We start from the raw sequence: 18,876 nt of genomic DNA on the forward strand, positions 1-18,876 counted from the left end.
TGCAAAATTTTCATAAATTATCAAAGCTGAACAATTCTGATTTGTCTGCAAATTTCAAAGCAATTATTCAGTTTTGGTTATAATGCCTATTCTAAAGTAAAGACAGCCCAATGAAAAATGCAATGAACAATTACAGTGCTCTACTTATTGTCTTGGTTAATGTTAATTTCAACATGTACTAATACATTTGTTTTTTAATTAAAAGTGGTATATGTTAAGAAGGTAATGCATTATGAACTAACATAAAATAACAATTATATTTGACAATTTTAAATATTAACAAACATAAATTCAGTTTAATTCTGTAAAACTATATTGTTTATTGTTACTTCACAAGCCCTACTGCATTTACAGTACTCATTTTAACAGATCGATTGTAAAGTGTTACTGGATCAATATAAACCTTACAACAATATAAAGGTTTGTTTATCTTTCTGACCAATTCCTTTACTGGAAAAAGAAACCACAGAATATGAGTCACAATATGAAGCCATTTTACTTTGTTATACATGAACACAGCCAGATAAATCAAATAAAAAAATCAAATAAAAAAACAATGCAAACTTAAAACTTTATATCTTTTCCCTTAATTTGTTGCAAAACCTTTTAAAGTAAATCCTGAATAATTAAGTAATAATTAGTTTGTTTCATTAAAATAAATATTTTTGGTGCCTTCCACACACAAAAAAGTGAACAACACTTTCCAACAGTGAAACTACGAGTCACATGACCACAGAAACAGAGAATGCCCATAAAACCATGCAGAACAACTGGAATATACTGTAAAATATTAATATGAATAAATACAATAAATGTTTTTTTAAAAAACTCAAACTCTTTTAAAATCAGGTATTCATCAAACATTCATGCAGTACTATTGGTTCACCACAAATCTAGATTAATATGTACTAAGTAAATGTGGAATCTTCTAAGAAAGTTTAATCTCACCATCCTGTAATTAAAACGGCAACCAAGGTCTTCCAAAATAACATTCAGGTCATTGATAGACAAATTAGAGCAGCCTATTGTTTAAGTCTTCACTTTCCTGAGACACAAAAGAGACCTTGAGTGACCTGACAAAACATAGAAAAGCCACAAACGTCATTGAATATACCAGAAACTCTGTCACAGCACTTTTCTGTTACCTGTCAAGTGGATTATGGAGGCACAAAGACCTCAATGAGAACACAAGTCTCTTTTAAAAATAGCTGATTTTTTTGTACCATTGTTATTTGTTTTTGTGTGGTTTGCTGTTAAATAGTGTTTGACTAATAAACACATAACGTGATTGTGCACATTTTATTGCTTCCTTTGTGTTCAGTGATTTCATTGGCTCTGTACCTGTACTCTGCACAATGACAATAAAGTTGAATCTTTTTTTTATATATATAGGGTCAAACACACAGGATGGTTTAATATACATCACACACAAAGGATGAGCTGAAGCGGCGGCTCAGCAGATGGCAATCCAATGTTACAAAGGTTTTTGTACTTAAAGAATGAACCAAGTGATGTTGATGAGTTTGCAGGTTAGTGTATGAAACTGGCATAACTGCGCAAACTGAACGATTAGAAATGGTGATGTTTATTATTGGGTTTAATGAGTTGTGATCCGTAGCGGAATCTTTATGCTGAGCATTGGCGTTGTGTGCGTACCTTGGTACAAAAATGTAACAGTGGACCCTAAAATGACATCTATAATAATACATGAGTTTTCACAGAAGAATTAATGTGCTTTAATAAAATTATAAGCTTCACATTTCTACTTTTAAATCCTCCTAATTTGGCCCCATTCACTTCCATTATAAGTGCCTCATTGTAACCTCGATTGTTGCTGCTTTTTTAAAGGACAGATGAGTCAAAATATTTTTTGTGGTCAGTTGACCTGCACTTGTATTGAACCCGGAATATTCCTTTAAGGGGGTTAGAAATAGTGTAACAATGCAAAAAAATAGGCTACAGCTTTCTTTGAGCGAAATACAAATTCTTACATTTTTGTGGTTAAATATGTCCCAAACTTGTTCTTGACAGGTTTCATGAGATTCACCCACCTATTAGTTGAATCTGAACAAATTGTGTTTTATACTGAAACAGTTATCATTAAAAGTATCACAGTCTTTTTATTTTCTTGATTGCCTTTGAAAAAAAAAAAAAAAAAAAAACTGCAATAGGTGAGCTTAACCACATACACATTTCAAGACAGGCAAGATTTCAAATTAACACTGTTTGGATTCATAATGGTGCCAATTTGCTATAAAATCTAAAAATGTGTCTTACTGTCAATGGAGGATCAGAACCAGGTTTGAAAGGGCCCTGTCATCCATGTGTGATGCCATCATCACTTCATATAAAGGATTTGTATAATAACTAGGGAGTATATTTTCCCTAATGACTAGGAATGGAAGTGATTGTCAGTTCAGTGATTGTATAAAGAAAGGCAGGTGGGAAGATCTTGGCACAAAACAAAGTCCATCAAGTAAATAAAACTAGTGACCTCTCTTCAGCAGTCAGTGGCACGATGGCCTGTTGGTCTTGCTACCATCAGAGAATCGAGGAGGCGGTCCCCACCACACCCTGTACACCAGCAGCAGGCTCATGAGCAGGGCCCAGGTACGTACTGGAGACAGGAAGAAGGCAAGTGGCCCGTAGGTCTCCAACAGGAAGTAGCAAGAATAGGCCTGCCAGATCAAAAGGACCAGCATGCCCAGGTGCATCACCAGAGTTCGCCAGCGGCACCCTGGGCGGCAGAAGTGTGAGTGGAAATTGGTGCCACGACACCTGTGATGAAGACTCCAGCAGAGGTAATAAGTGAGAGGCATATTAAAGAAGAGCACCTGTGGAGGACAGACAGCACTTTATGACTGTATACTTGTAAAACTAGGGATGTTTTTAAAAATCAGTCGGTTGCCTGAACATCTAATTGTTTCAGGTTCCCCTGGCCTTGATTGGATGCGTTTCGTATACCTCTTTTGAAAGTCTTAAGTTTTCAAAACATTTTAACATCCAAAGTTACTTTTACTTTGCCGACTTCGTGGTTTTACGACTTGCTCTTGATGCATCCATCAAACGTTTTAACAAATAAAATTACTATCAATTAATTCACACATATTTGTAAATAATATATTATTTTAGACAGACAGGGAAAATAAGGTGGAGTTTACAAGTCTTTTGGGTTCTGAGAACATATTTTTACTTCAAAAGTAATTCAATTCAGCGACTTTATGCCATCATGAGTGGTTTTAAAAAACTGCATTGCAAAAAGGTTTTCAAGGAAGCGTGTGAACCCTGTGAATATTATTTTCTCTTTTTGTTTTTCTGTTCTGAAACAAATAGTTATTGAAATACAATAAAAAAATGTAGCTTGTGTCTTCTCGTTGGCCAACATCCACTTCAGACACACTGAGAACTTAACCATAAATAAGGCTTGACAGTGCAGATTTACAATTTTTTACCAGCATGTCAATCGCACAGGTTAAAATGGGGTTATTTACACTGGGCGTTTTGTTCAAATATGTTACAAACCTTTGGTTTCTTTACCGGTGGTGTGAACGCGCAGTCTAAAAGAATGCATCAAGAATAAAGGTAATGTTGTTGTCTTCAATGAAATTGAGGAACACTCGAGTCTCCTCATCAGTCCAAGATAAATATTTAGACACAATTCTTTGCGTTAATGCCATTTTTCTCGACAAATAGCATTTAAAAAAAAATGTCCTGACATTTGACATATCTACAAAAGATTTATGCACTAAAGTTAAATGGAAAAATATTATGTAAACACTTGTGAAATTTTTGCGATTATTTGCGTTTCCATCAGCTATATCGGTAATATTTTGATGCGCTAAACTTTTTTTGGGGAAAGAAAAGTTGCTAAATTGGATGTAAACATAGTTATTGTTGGGCGACTATTCCACCACCATGACCCATCCCTAGTATATAAAAAAAACACCCATTTCATAATGATCTGCATCATACCTATATCCTGTATTACCTGTATAATTCCCACGACATACGTCAGACTGCCTTCAAGAAAATGCCCATCCACAAACACGCCAAAAGCAAAGCAGGCCCCATTGTGCCCATCAATTACTTCTCCAATGAACCATGGACCTTAAAAAACACAATTCACAACTCAATGTTCCTTTCCACAGTAATTGCAAGGACAGTTAGCATGAACAGACTCATTTCATGAGTCCATCCTGACATGTAAATGGTGCATTCATGACCACATGAATGGGGTCATCGGTTGATTTTAGGCATGCATAAGTCTTTGAGAGGAAATTAACTTTAATACATTAACTTAACATAATCATACTATTAAATCATTATCTATTATTCTTTATAGCCTCTGCAAGGATGGAAAAACCATCCATTCTTTTGTTTTAAAAAAATGAATACAGGCTTTCTGCAGTGTAATTAAGCAATTAGGACTCAACAATTTACAACTTTTAAGAGGGTGTCAGAGAGTTACTTACCCAACGCTGTGCACAGGTTGAAAAGCAGCAGAGAGTAGTAGAAGGTGTTCATCTTACTGAGAAGATGTAGGGACATCCATACTTGAGAAGACAGCCCTGATAAATTATAAGAGGTATATCAAAGTCTAGTGTAACTGCTGTTCAATGAAATTAAATAAATTACATTCAACTGACATACCTCTTGTAGATGACACGTGCATAAATCTGAAGAATACAAGCCCACCTAGGTTTAGTAACACAACTGCCACAAAGGCAATCCGTGCCTGAGTAAATAAACACGTATAGAGATGCATCAAATACTAATTTGTTGAAATAATATAGGCGATAACGATACAAGCTTACAAATGCACACAATAAATCTGTTTTTCCCCCACCAGTATGTAGTGATCTGTGAGCAGGATGAAGGACTGCATGAAGCCAAAGCTGGGGGTGAGGTCCTCCTCTAGGGTGAAGTGCTGCTCTCGTACATTGGAGCGGCCTGCTGAGTCCTGGCAGAAGGAGAGAGAAATAAGTTGTTCAAAGCAGCACAATGTCTTATTTAAATTTTTTTATATTATAAAAAGTGTGGTCATGTCATACAATGAGTTCTGTATTTAAAGGAATAGTTCACCTAAAATGAAAAGTCTGTCATTATTTACTAACCCTAACCCTTTCTTCAGTGGAACTGATAATCACAAGTCTGATTGCTGAGAAAAGTATAAGGCACACCTCTACTCATGTAGCACAATTTGAGGTATCATTCATGTCCGTAACCCTAAGTATGAGCAATAATAGGGATGCTTGCCTTAGCAAAGGCTGACAATGCATAGTATGTACCTCCACTTTAACACTGATGGTGTGCAGTCCAGTAGCATAGAGTGATGGATCCCAGTGCAGCACATACAGTGGTCCACCTGCACCAACAGCTTTTCCCAGTGGAAATTCATCCACACTCACAAACACGGCTGTGATTGATGAATCTGAGAAGGCGAGGACCCTACACAACACGAGGCACAGCACATAGGGCAACTATAAGTGCTGTGTGATGAACCGCAATCATTCTTAGAATGACAGGACAAGACTGTATGCAGGCAAGGAACATGAATGACTTTTGAAATGGAGATGATAATGACGATAAAGGTTTGAGTGGTTGAGGGTTCAAGAGGACACACACACAGAGACACCTGATGTGTGTTGAACTGCGAATGCGGCCCAGAGGCTCCACTCCTGGGTTCAGGTACTGTGCCTCTTTGGGATTGGTGATCAGCACAGCTGGCCAGTCCTCAAATGTCAAGTCGGAGAAACTAAGCAGGTCATGATCGAAAGCCAGTATCCTGTACCTGAACAAAGGGAGGAGAACTGCTGGTGACTACAGGCAGGACTATTTTTATGAAATGACTCTTATCCATCAGTTTTTGTTTTTTTGTACTCGCTAAGATTTCAAGTCAGGTATATTTACACCTGGTAGCATTCCCTTGAATACTTGTTCGTTGCTCAAGTGATCTTACCTGCGGTTGTCCATCCAGTCTCCAAGCTCTAACTCCAGTGTACCTCCTTGATGTCTACTATGCAGTACTGGCATGAAGCCTCCTAGTGTATGTAAGTGCCCACATAGATATGCCACAGCTGTACTGTACAAACCAATGGATAAGGCTCTTTATTTAGCAGAACATTATGTAGTTGGACTCAAAAGTTTGCTCTTATAACAATGGAAGGTAAAAATAAAATGTCTTAAAGACTGCAGTTACCCTGCAACCCAGTTTACATTCACTTCACAAATGAAATACATTTGGGATACATTGGCTAATTTGGTTTTGTGTGTGTGTGTTTCCATATAGTAGACTCATGAACAGAGATGTTATCCAGTTCCAATGAATCCTTCAAGTTTTACCTGTCACTCTAGGGTTCTTTTTTACCTCACTGAGCACTCTGTGGTGTGCCCTTGAATTAATCTTGGCTGGACAGCCACTTCTAGTGAGAGTAGCCACAGTATTAAATAATCTCCATTTATAGACAATTTGTGCACAGATGAATATCTAAGCTCTTTGAGGTAACTTTGTAATCCTTCCCAGCTTTATGTATAGCAACAAATCTTGATTGTAGATCTTCTGAGATCTCTTTTTTGTGAAGTATGGTCCACGTCAGCAGATGCTTCTTGTGAATAGAAAACTCAAAATGTTAGAGTGCCTTTTATAAGTCAAAGTAGCTTTAACCCATAATCTCGTTTCATTAACTGGATGCCAGGTTTGCCAACTACTGACTCTAATTGGCTTTTGTTGACATCATTAACCTAGGGGTTCACATACTTTTCCAACCTACACTTCATTGAACATTTGAATGATATATTCAATATGTACAGAACAATAAAATAATTTGTGTTAGTTAAAACAGATTGTGTTTGTTCATTATTGTAACTGAGATGAAGATCAAACCAGATTTTATAACAAATTTATACATAAATGCAGGTGTGACGAGGAGGAGGGCCTGGCCATGAGGGTGCACGGCTGGCACTAAATCAGATGATCAGCGGGACAGCGACATAAAGGGGGGCCAGAGGCACCAGTTTGGGAGAGAGAAAGAGGCACGCGGCCACACTGCGTGTGTGTTTATTTTTGTTTTATGTTGAGTTTGATATTAAACTTTGTTGATTGTTCAGCCGGTTCCTGCCGCCTCCTCACCCATGCTTTAACTGTTACAGCAGGTAATGCCAAAGGGTTCACATATTTTTTTTGCCACTATATTGCTATAATCTCTGAAAGAAGGTCTATCTAATATGTAATTTTTCTTCTCAAGTAATTGCTGCTTATAATTTTCATTTTTCAATTTTCAATCACTTTAAGAAGGGAATCAAATACAAGTGTTTAGAAATCAGATACGCATCAGATATAGGACACATTTAAAAGTAGATGTGAAAAAAAATCTAATCTCATAAGTGTTTTTGTTGTTTACATGCATGTAACAAGATCCAATCTTTTCCAGATATTGGTGAAAAAAAGAAAGAAAAGTAATTGGTTGACAGTGTAATTGTGGCCATAGAGGGATAGAGATTTGTCCAGACCTCATGAGTTCTCGGACTCCTGGAAAGGGGGAGATGATGGTAGATGTGGTATAATGCCCAAACCAGATGGACTTGTTACTGCTCAGACTCTCTTCTCTAAATGTCGCCAACAAGTCCATCTGAGTCTAAGGCAAAACAAAACCATACATTTCAGTCCAGACAATGGCTGACATTGCTTTCAAATAGACATGGCTATGCGAAGCACACCTCACCTACCTGATTGAGGATTCCAAAAAAGTTATAGGGCCGTTTGGGCCCAGGGGTTAGAGTGGCATCGGCACAAATAAACGAGTAGTTTCCAAAGGGAGTTCTGTGGATGTAGTGGAAGGATCCAACTTTCTGATTGGCAGAGTACCTCCTAGATATTCAGGGATGGAGAAAATGAAACACTTCAAGATGTAATTTTTCTCAACAGTAAATCAACTTCTAGTTTCTCATACATTAAGCAAGCTTTGGGGAAAATCTTTGGGTTCGTCCACAATTGTACGCATCTTTGCGTGTCATCGGCATATGCGTCTGCCGTTGACCATGCTAAAAGAGTATCTCAAAGCAGTTGTAGTGCATACGCATCAAATGCATCCGTATGGGCATGCGATAAAAAAAAACTAAAGTATACTTTGAAAGGCTGAAGGCTAGGCTATACGTGGTTTTCCTGAGTGCCATTGCATCTCACACGCAGTGGAGTGCTTAGCCTTTCAAAGTAAACTCTTGACCACGCGCCTGTAGACGCGTTTGACGCATGTGCGCGAAGACTGCTTGGTGATACCCTTTTAGCATAGTCAATGGCAGGTGCATGTGTCAATTTGTTTTGTCTAGAAAAAGGAGGGTGGTATTAACTCTTTCCCCGCCAAACACGGAATTTTCCGGGTTTTATGAAAAAACGCTTCCCCGCCAAACACGGAATTTTCCGGGTATCTGTGTTTTAGGTGGTATACGGTAAGGAAGACCCGCGCGCATGTTTTGAAAGAGTACGCAACTCTTTGATCAAAGAAACAGACTGCGATCGTCTCAAACGTGAAGTGGAACACCATACTAATACTAAAGCACTTGTTTGATAAAAATGCCTTTTTCTCAGCTTTTTGTCCGAAATGTTGTTTTTGACAAAACCTACCTCTGTTCAAGTGGCAATAAAAAAAGAACAAATGAAGATAAAATAAAATTTTTGCCTAAAAGCAGAGGCTCAGATCTTTATTTTGATATATAGCATCTTCATATATTCATGGAAGAAAATATTCTGCGGGCCATTAAAGTTTAGCGAAAATCGTCAAAAACCCTGGCGGTGGCTGGCAACTTTTTTTAAAAACGCTGGCGGGGAAAGAGTTAAAGTTGAAGTCAGAAGTTTACATACACCTAAGCAAAACACAATTTTCACAATTCCTGACATTTAATCGTAGAAAACATTCCCTGACTTAGGTCAGTTAGGATCACAACTTTATTTTAAGAATGTGAAATGTCAGAATAACAGTTATTTATAGTTATAGAGAATTATTTATTTCAGCTTTTATTTCTTTCATCACATTCCCAGTGGGTCAGAAGTTGACATACACTTTGTTAGTATTTTATAGCATTGCCTTTAAATTGTTTAACTTGGGTCCAAATTTTTGAGTAGTCTTCCACAATCTTCTCACAATAAGTTGCTTGAATTTTGACCCATTCCTCCAGACAGAACTGGTGTAACCAAGTCAGGTTTGTAGGCCTCCTTGCTCACACATGATTTTTCAGTTCTGTCCACAAATCGGATTGAGGTCAGGGCTTTGTGATGGCCACTCCAATACCTTGACTTTGTTGTCCTTAAGCCATTTGCCACAACTTTGGAAGTATGCTTGGAGTAATCATCCATTTGGAAGACCCATTTGCGACTGAACTTTAACTTCCTGGCTGATGTCTTGAGATGTTCCTTCAATTTATCCTCATCATTTTCTTTCCTCTTGATGCCATCTATTTTGTGAAGTGCACCAGTCTCTCCTGAAGCAATATGATGCTGCCACCCCCATGCTTCACGGTTGGGATGGTGTTCTTTGACTTGCAAGCCTCACCCTTTTTCCACCAAACATAACGATGGTCATTATGGCCAAACAGTTCAATTTTGTTTAATCAGACAATGACATTTCTCCAAAAAGTAAGATCTTTGTCCCTGTATGCACTTGAAAACTGTAGTCTAGGTTTTTTTAAATGGCAGTTTTGGAGCAGTGGCTTCTTCAGGTTATGTCGATATAGGACTCTTTTTACTGTGGATATAGAAACTTGTCTACCTGTTTCCTCCAGCATCTTTACAAGGTTCTTTGCTGTTGTTCTGGGATTGATTTGCACTTTTTCACAAACTACGTTCATCTCTAGGAGACAGAATGCGTCTCGTTCCTGAGCGGTATGATGGCTGTGTAGTCCCATGGTGTTGATACTTGCATACTATTGTTTGTACAGATGAACGTGGTACTTTCAGGCATTTGGAAATGGCTTCCAAGGATGAACCAGATTTGTGGAGGTCCACAATTTTTTTTTCTGAGGTCTTGACTGATTTCTTTTGATTTTCTCTTGATATCAAGCAAAGAGGCACTGATTTTGCCTTAAAATATATCCACAGGAACACCTCCAATTGACTCCAATTAGCCTATCAGAAGCTAATTGCCTAAATGCCTGACATAATTTTCTGGAATTTTCCAAGCTGATTAAAGGCACAGTTAACTTGGTGTATGTAAACTTCTGACCCACTAAAATTGTGATATAGTCAATTAAAAGTAAAACAATCTGTATGTAAACAATTGTTGGGAACAATTACTCATGTCATACACAAAGACTTGCCAAAACTATAGTTTGCTAATATGAAATCTGTGGATTGGTTAAAATTTGTTTGAATGACTTCAACCTAAGTGTATGTAAACTTCTGACTTCAACTGTAACTATATTTGCGTCACACGCACTGTGCACAAGAAGTACTGGCAAGCGGTAAACTGAAGTATACTTTGGCCTTGAGCACTCGAACATGCGCAAAACGGAAAGTTATGCAGAAAAACAATGTATGCCCTAGACTTAATTGACTTGATTTTTCAACTCCTCCCCTCGAAAGACTTAAGAGACCACTTTTCACATTAAATTAAAATGTCCTACCCTACCCCCACTTTCTCTTTAAAACACGCAGAATTACTAAAGTAAAATAGGGTGTGAACACCATTTCATGTTGAGTTTGACTGTATAAGTCAACTAAAGCTTAATGTTTTGAGGTGAAAAATAGGATGGCTTGGTAATGTCAGCCAGAAAGGGAAGTCATTTCAAAGGCAGAGCAAGTTATTACATTTTGATGCAAGATTACAAAGACAAACATTAATCATTTACCAAGAACAGGAACATGTAATTTTGTCTTCATTTTGATTTTTTTAATTACACTGGCAAGGCAAATGACTGAACCTTCTTGCGGCTTTATAGCCATAACATCCTGTATTTGTAATATTGGTACAGACCTGTAGTAATTGTTCATACTCTCCAAAGATATAATATTAAAGGCATCTGTGGAGACAAGAAAACATTATCAGTCAAGATTTCCTTGAAACGGAAGCAGAAGACCAGGGGAAAAATAACTGTAGTTCTTATTACATGTCTGGCAGCTTTTTGCAATGTAACACCAGTTACAGGACCTTTGGGGACAAAGGATAAAGGAACAGAGGAAAACTGATATGTGAGCTGAGTTATAGGAGCCCATTAGAGATTTCATTTGTTCTACCCAGCAACAATACTCATGAAAAACTAGTGCATTCTCTGTAGCTGAATATATGTAAATTGAAGACATAAAACAAAGCAAGTGCCCACTGTCAATCAACTGTAATGTTTATTTAATCAGAGTAATACACATGTGCAGTCTAACACAGATATCTACAGCAAAAATGAGGCCAACAAACATTAACACAGTGTCCTAACCACTTGTGACCACGACAAGGGACAAGACATTTTGTTGGCCAATTGGTGTCGATAGTGAAATCTCATTGGTCCAAAATTCTGCTCCACATCACTGTATATTACATTACATTGTATAAAACATTAAATATTAGGGCTGCGTATTGATACAGATTTCCCGATTCGATTCCGATTCACATGGGTATATTTTGTTTAAAATGTCAATTTTTCTTTCATATGAAAGATATTATCTCTCAGCTAATGCCGTTTAGACACATTATGAAAATATAAATTTTACAAATTGTATTTTATCATTATTTTTTCATCATTTTGGTCAAATGTTTGCTAAATATATATTAAAATATATATTGTTACAAGTTTATTGTTTACAATTTTTACATGACACCTGTTAAAATGGTACTGTTTCTTTAAGAATAGTGCCTCACTGGGGGTCTGAGTAGCTTAGCGAGTTTTGACACTGACTAACACTCCTGGAGTTGCGAGTTTGAATCCAGGGCATGCTGAGTGACTACAGCCAGGTCTCCTAAGCAACCCAATTAGCCCGGTTGCTAGGGAGGGTAGAGCCACATGGGGTAAACTCCTCGTGGCCACTATAATGTGTGGTTCTTGCTCTAGGTCGGGCGAGTTGATGAGTTGTATGTGGATGCCGTGGGAATAGCGTGGGCCTCCACATGTGCTACGTCTCCGCGGTAATGCGCTCAACAAGCCACCTGATAAGATGCACGGGTTCAGGCAACTGAGATTCGTCCTCCGCCACCCGGATTGAGGCAATTTCTATGCCACCACGAGGTCTTGGAGCGCATTGGGCATTCCAAATTGGGGAAAAAAATAAAAAGAATAGTGCCTCACAGTGTTTTAATTGAGCGCACATTAGTTTTACCACATTCGTGCTATGTGTGATTAGAATTCAATATTTATTTTTGGCTGTTTTTGATCAACAGCTGAATGTAAAGAACAAAAGGGTTTTTAAAGAGACAGTATTCAACAATAATGACAAATGGGTTCTGTGGATCTCATCTTTAGACACACATTAGAGGGTCCAAGTCAAACCAAACTTTTACTCGCAACACACAGTGAAAAAATCCCAGAGCTGAGCTTCTTTACCACTATACTTAAAGGTGCACTCAGTAATTTTTCCTCATTAAAAAGATTAACTCTTAAAGACATGAATTATAATTTTGTAATATATGTAGGAAATCGTGAACACTCACATTAAAATGAAGACTCCAGTCATATCAGTAATCTTATATAAGCTGTTTTATTCTACACAGAGAGGGTCCACACATGGAGGCTGCCATGTTAGAATCACATGACCAGCCAAATATTACTCGCTTAATCTCAGTAACCATCCTGTTATTGGACACTTTCACTCATTGATTAAAATAATCATGACTGATTGTGAAAACTACATTTCTACAATGACATCTGAAAATGAAAACTATTGATTTTGAATGATGCTGCCAAGATGACACAAACACCAAAGTTACTGAGTGCACTTTTAATCACTGGTGAGTGAAATCTGAACATTTACCATCCAGTGGCTAATCACAGACATTTTCAGTTGCATAGCAAAACATTTGTTGCATATGCAAGTGATTTACTTGCATTGAAGAGGGTTGCCACAGAGTAAAATATCAATCTTGGGATTTAAGATTCAATAAAGAGTTCGTTCAAATGAACATCTATATTTTTAGCCAGCACTAATAAATTATGATTGGCTGTAATGGTGTTACACCCCAACCATATTTTCACTTTTAGTGTGGACAAATTACTTCTCGCTGCAAACTTATCATGTTGCACGGTATAAGATGGAACAAAGTGTGGAACATACATTTTACTTAAAGGAATACAAGCCAGGCGAGATAGAGAGGAAGCCAAGATTCTTAGTTTTTGGTCACACATGTCATATAGACAGTTTTTATTATGTTTTTGGCCTTTTTGGTCTTTTTATGTGAAAGAGCAGCGTAGATGTTCTGTTCAACAAGTCATTTTACATTCCTTGCAATAAAACAAATTATAGAGGTTTTCAAAAGACATGATGTGAGTAGATAATGACAACATTTTCATTTTTGTCCAAACATTATTTTGAACTAACCAAGTTAGAACTAAACGGTAACCACTTCACTATAGCCAAGTTTGTTCTCTTATCACAAGCAGACAATATCCTGTTTAATATAGAGCTTTATTTCAAGTCATTAAAACTGCAGAAAAGCGTCCAGCTGTCTGCACTAAATGTCCTTTAATTGTTTTACAGCCTGAAGACTGAAATGGTCAATTATTCCCCTAAAACAAACAGCGACGTTGGAAGAGTAAACTTAATTCTGATCTTAATTTAGCTTCCACACCCAAACATTTCCATGCAGACTACTGAACCCAGCTGATATTAGAAATTAAAGGGACAGTTCACGTAAAAATGAAAATTCTCTCATTTACTCACCATCCCAGATGTGTATGACTTTCTTCTGCTGAACACAAGTGAAGATTTTTAGAAGAATATCTCAGCTCTGTAGGTCCATACAATGCAAGTGAAAGGTGGCCAAAACTTTGAAGCTCCAAAAAGCATGTAAAGGCAGCATAAAAGTAATCCATACCACTCCAGTGGTAAATTCCATATCTTCAGTAGTGATATGATAAGTTTGTGTGAGAATGAAACGAATCAATATTTTAGTCCTTTTTTTACTATACATCTCCCTTTCACTTCCGCATTCTTCTATTTTTGTTTTTGGTGATTCTTCATGCATATCGCCACCTTCTGGGCAAGGAATGGGAATTTATGGTAAAAAAAAAAAAACATAAATATTGATCTGTTTCTCACCCACACCTATCATATCACTTCTGAATATATGGATTTAACCTCTGAAATCTTATGGATTACTTTTATGAGGCCTTTATGTGCTTTTTGGACCTTCACCATTCACTTGCGTTGTATAGCCTACAGAGCTAGGAGATATTTTTCTGAAAATCTATGTTTGTGTTCAGAAGAAAGTCAATGAGTAAATAAGGGTGAGTAAATGATGAGAGAATTTTCCTTTTTGGGTGAAACTATCCCTTTAAGTAAAGAAAAAGAAAATAATCACCATGGTTTCCCCGAATGTCAATCCATTTTGTGCGCTCCAGCACTCGTGATCTTTTAAGGATGTTCTGGTAGGACTGCCACTCTACCTCATGTTGGAGAGAGCCCAATTTGCTCTCAGTCTTTGCATCTGTTAAGTCCCCTGTTAAATAGTCAAACATTATGTGGTGTTATGTGGCCGTATCACTATGTACAATGTATATATGAGTAAAGGGATAACTTATGTTGCCAACTTGTGAAACATCTACAGCCCAGCTCACCTGTGGCAAGCACAAGATCTGGTTTTATCACATCAATAGTTTTACTACAAAACTTTTCAAAATCTGGAATGCGTCTCGGATCACGGAAACGACTGATATGGATGTCAGATACCTGCACAGAAGAAGCAGAATGGTAAGAAGTCTAACACAAGCTTTTGTGTTGTTAACAGTGATTGTTTTGAAACTTGCACATAAAAATGGCCTATTTATAAAACAAGTGTAATATTAGAGGAGGCAACTCTCAAGTGCAAGTCACTTCATGGTTGAATGTTTGACGTGTTTCCATTCAAACGGTAACACAATGCATGATAACATTACTATCAAGCATTAATGCAATTATGTCAGAAAGCAAGTACACAAGAGCCATTAAAGGAATATTTATTATCACAAAAATAATTTTGACTCGTCCCTTTTCCTTAAAAAAATAAAAATACAATAAAAAAAATCTGGATTACAGTGAAGTACTTACAGTAGAAGTTAATGGGGCCAATCCGTAAATGTTAAAATACTCACTGTTTCAAAAGTAAAGGCCCAAATAAAACAATATGTTTTAACATGATTTTAGTTTGATAAAATCGCTTGCTTATCTATTCTGTGTAAAGTTATATCTAATTTTACAACTTTATGGTATTACATCATCATGGCAACAAACACTTAAACCCTCAAATGACCAAAAAAAAATGACGATTTAAACAACTTTACAGCTTAAATTATACACAAGTTTTAACAGAATTCATGTCAGTACTTTTATAAAATTATAAGCTTCACATTTCTGCATTTAAACTCAACAAAAACTGGCCCCATTCAATTCCATTGTACAGTGGCAAGAAAAAAGTATGTGAACCCTTTGGAAATACCTTCATTTATGTATACATTTGTCTTAAAATTTGGTTTGATCATCATCTAAGTTACAATAATGAACAAACACAATCTGTCTTAACTAATAACACACAAAGTATTGTGTTGTTCTTGTACATGTTGAATACGTCATTCAAACATTCACAGTGTAGGTTGGAAAAAGTCAGTAGTTGGCAAACCTGGCATCCAGTTCATGAAACAAGATTATGGGTTAAAGCTACTTTGGCTTATAAAAGGCACTCAAAAGGTTTGAGTTTTCTATTCACAAGAAGCATCTGCTGATGTAGACCATGCCTTGCAAAAAAAGATCTCAGAGTACCTACGATCAATAATTGTTGCTTTCGCATAAAGCTGGAAAGGGTTTCAAAGTTATCTCTTAGAGCTTAGATATTCATCTGTCCACAGTTAGACAAACTGTATATACATGGAGATTATTTAATACTGTGGCTACTCCCCCTAAAAGTGTCCGTCCAGCCAAGATGACTCCAAGGGCACACCACAGAGGTAAATGAGGTAAAAGAAGAACCCTAGAGTGACAGTTAAAGAATTGAATGAATATAGAATATAGCTCAGTGGTAAAAAGATGCTGCCTACCACGCCTGGAGTTCACTAGTTCGAATCCCAGGTCTCCTAAGCAACTAAATTGGCCTGATTGCTAAGGAGGTTAGAGTCACATGGGGTAACCTACTCGTGGTCACTATAATGTGATTTGTTGTGTGTGGATGTCATGAAACCTCCACACGCGCTATGTCTCCGTGGTAACGCGCTCAACAAGCCGCGCGATATCAAAACTACATGATATTCAGCTCTTGTTCACTGTACTTTTTACTACATTGCTGTAATTAAATATCACTCAAAAATAATAATTTTATTGAATCAAGAATTATGGCAGAGCCCCCTCCGTTATGACAAGCAGTCAATCGCAAACCTGCTTTTACCTGCACAAACCAAAATATATTTTCCAGCTGTCCGCCGGGATACGGTAGGCTTATGCTCATGCTTTCATCACCGGATTGATCCAAACTGCGTTTAGAGTGCCAAGCAGTGTCATAGCTGTCAAACACCCAGGAAGTGAAGCAGGCGAGCATAATCCCAACAATCAGCAGTGCTGCAAACAGCCGGAGCATCCTGCCGAAATGCCCCTGTGTTCACGGAGCTCCCGGACACATCACACACATGGAGCAGCTGGTCATGCACTTCTCCTCTAAATGTTTTAGAAGCCTAATGAGTTAAATTAAACAGAGAACATCATATGTCCATCGGTTCAATTAAGGGTAGACAGAGCCGCAAATGGATAAACAAATGAGCGCACTGTGATCGCCACCATTGGAAACTTCCGGGTGGGAGGAGTCTATCCGTAGAAATGTAAATGATAGAAGAGAGTTCAGAAGGAATGAAAACCCAAAGAGGGCGGAGCCAAACGATAATCTGAAACCCGTTTAGTTCAGACTAAAAATATAATATTTTGAATGTTATTACGGGCAATTACTTCATTGCTTGAAACTAATCTCTGTTGTCAAGACAGAAAATTTATTTTCTTCTGTAAAAGCTGTTGTATTTGGTATAGTCCACTGATCTATCTATCTATCTATATACATATACATATATATATATATATATATTATATATATATATATATATAGATCAGTGGCGTAGTCGCTAAATTGGAACCGCCGCCATTCATTCAATCACACGCCCTCGTTACAAAGCCCCGCCCACCAAAATACACAGAACGTCAGCAAGCCTGCAAATAATTGACAAGCAAAGACGGGCCTTCACGTTTTCTGAAAAAGTATTTCAAAAGTAAAGCTACAAGACGCGAACAATATGCGCATTAACATGAGTTTAGTGTCACTTACTAACCTTTTTCTGGGTAAAGTTATATTACATTTTACAGCTTTGATGGCATGACGACATAATGCTGTAAACCGTAAAACCACCATAAAACAAACAAAGATTTAAACAACTTTGCAGCTCAATAAGACACACGTTTTGACAGAAGAATTAATTTAAGTGCTTTTATAAAATTATAATCTTCACATTTCTGCCTTCAAAATTGGCCCTATTGTTCACTGGATTTAGTGAGTTGGTTTAATCAGGCCAATTATCTCTTTTGAACTGGCCCACTTAAAGGGATAGTTCACCAAAAATGAACATTTTCTCACCCTCATGCATCCCAGATGTATGACTTTCTTTCTTCTGCTGAACACAAAGGAAGATTTTTATAAGAATTTCTCAGCTCTGTAGGTCCATTCAATTCAAGTGAATGGTGACCAGAACTTTGAAGGTCCAAAAAGCACATAAAGTCAGCATGAAAGTAATCCATAAAACTCCAGTGGTTTAATCCATGTCTTCAGAAATGATACAAGTGTCTAGGTCCTTTTTTTACTATCAATGTTCACTTCCGCTTCCACATTCTTCTTCATTTTTTGGTGATTTGCATTATTTGTGCATATTGCCACCTACTGGACAAGGAGGAAAATGAATAGTAAAACAGGAATTAAATATTGATATGTCGCTCACCCACACCTATCATGTCACTTCTGAAGATATGGATTTAACCACTGGAGTCCTATCACATTTACTTTCATTGTATGAACCTACAGAGCTGAGATATTCCTCAAAAAATATTTGGATGTGTTCAACAGAAGAACTAAAAAGTCATACACAACTGGGATTTTTTTACTGAACTATCCCTATAAGCAGGTTTGTAGTAGGAAATTATCAGGAAACAAGATTTGGTTAAATAGAGCAGATGTTACGTCTGAGATGGATTGTACTAATAATAATGTTTTTAAGTGAGTATTTCAATGAAAAAGGCCTTAAATAAAAGCTTCTCATTCTCATAATGTATTCTGCTTAAAGGTGTGTTTATGCTTTCAATAAACCACCTTGCCAAAACAATGCCTACGTTTTGTTCATGGAGGTGCTGAAAACCATAAATTCAACTTTGTTAGTCACTATGAAGGAGCTGTGCAGTTATCTTGATTTTATAATTTACATTTTGAATGGTGCTACTAAGCTTGTCATTAAAAATATTTATACAAGCACAGATATTACATGTGCTGGCGATCATGTAAATACATATCAGGACCCTTTTGGAAATGTGGTATCAAAACCACTCTGAATGTATCAAGTACATCTGTGAGCACTATGTGACATCAGACAGAAGATCATATTGCTTAGACTTTGCCACATGGAATCAGGTTTTTTCAGGGCAGAAGTGTTCCAAAGTGATATCTTTAGCACACAATTGTTTTTTCTTTAGCT

At 37.2% G+C, this 18,876-nt stretch overlaps 1 protein-coding gene across 1 annotated transcript; it reads right to left on the bottom strand.

The window, feature by feature from the left end:
* Positions 1-2,507: 2,507 nt before the first annotated feature.
* On the bottom strand, positions 2,508-16,940 carry tmem62 (transmembrane protein 62). The gene is made up of 14 exons (XM_052145653.1): positions 16,545-16,940; positions 14,749-14,860; positions 14,493-14,630; positions 10,965-11,010; positions 7,726-7,867; positions 7,510-7,634; positions 5,960-6,082; positions 5,636-5,791; positions 5,289-5,448; positions 4,847-4,960; positions 4,651-4,735; positions 4,473-4,568; positions 3,989-4,107; positions 2,508-2,834 (listed from the first exon to the last, which is right to left on the bottom strand). Exons 1-14 carry the CDS (start codon positions 16,731-16,733, stop codon positions 2,508-2,510), a joined length of 1,932 nt encoding a protein of 643 aa, XP_052001613.1. The 5' UTR covers positions 16,734-16,940.
* Positions 16,941-18,876: the final 1,936 nt, after the last annotated feature.

Source organism: Xyrauchen texanus, chromosome 16 (assembly GCF_025860055.1).
Source record: "Xyrauchen texanus isolate HMW12.3.18 chromosome 16, RBS_HiC_50CHRs, whole genome shotgun sequence".
In the NCBI taxonomy this organism is placed as follows: Eukaryota; Metazoa; Chordata; class Actinopteri; order Cypriniformes; family Catostomidae; genus Xyrauchen; species Xyrauchen texanus.

Bases quoted from the DNA above. Each gene is read 5' to 3' on its own strand.
- tmem62 (XM_052145653.1), bottom strand. From the start codon at position 16,733: ATGCTCCGGCTGTTTGCAGCACTGCTGATTGTTGGGATTATGCTCGCC. The intron at 7,635-7,725 runs GTAGGTGAGGTG...GTTTTGCCTTAG, and splicing joins TTTTTGGAATCCTCAATCAG to ACTCAGATGGACTTGTTGGC. The intron at 6,083-7,509 runs GTCTGGACAAAT...TGGTTTGTACAG, and splicing joins GGAGTCCGAGAACTCATGAG to TACAGCTGTGGCATATCTAT.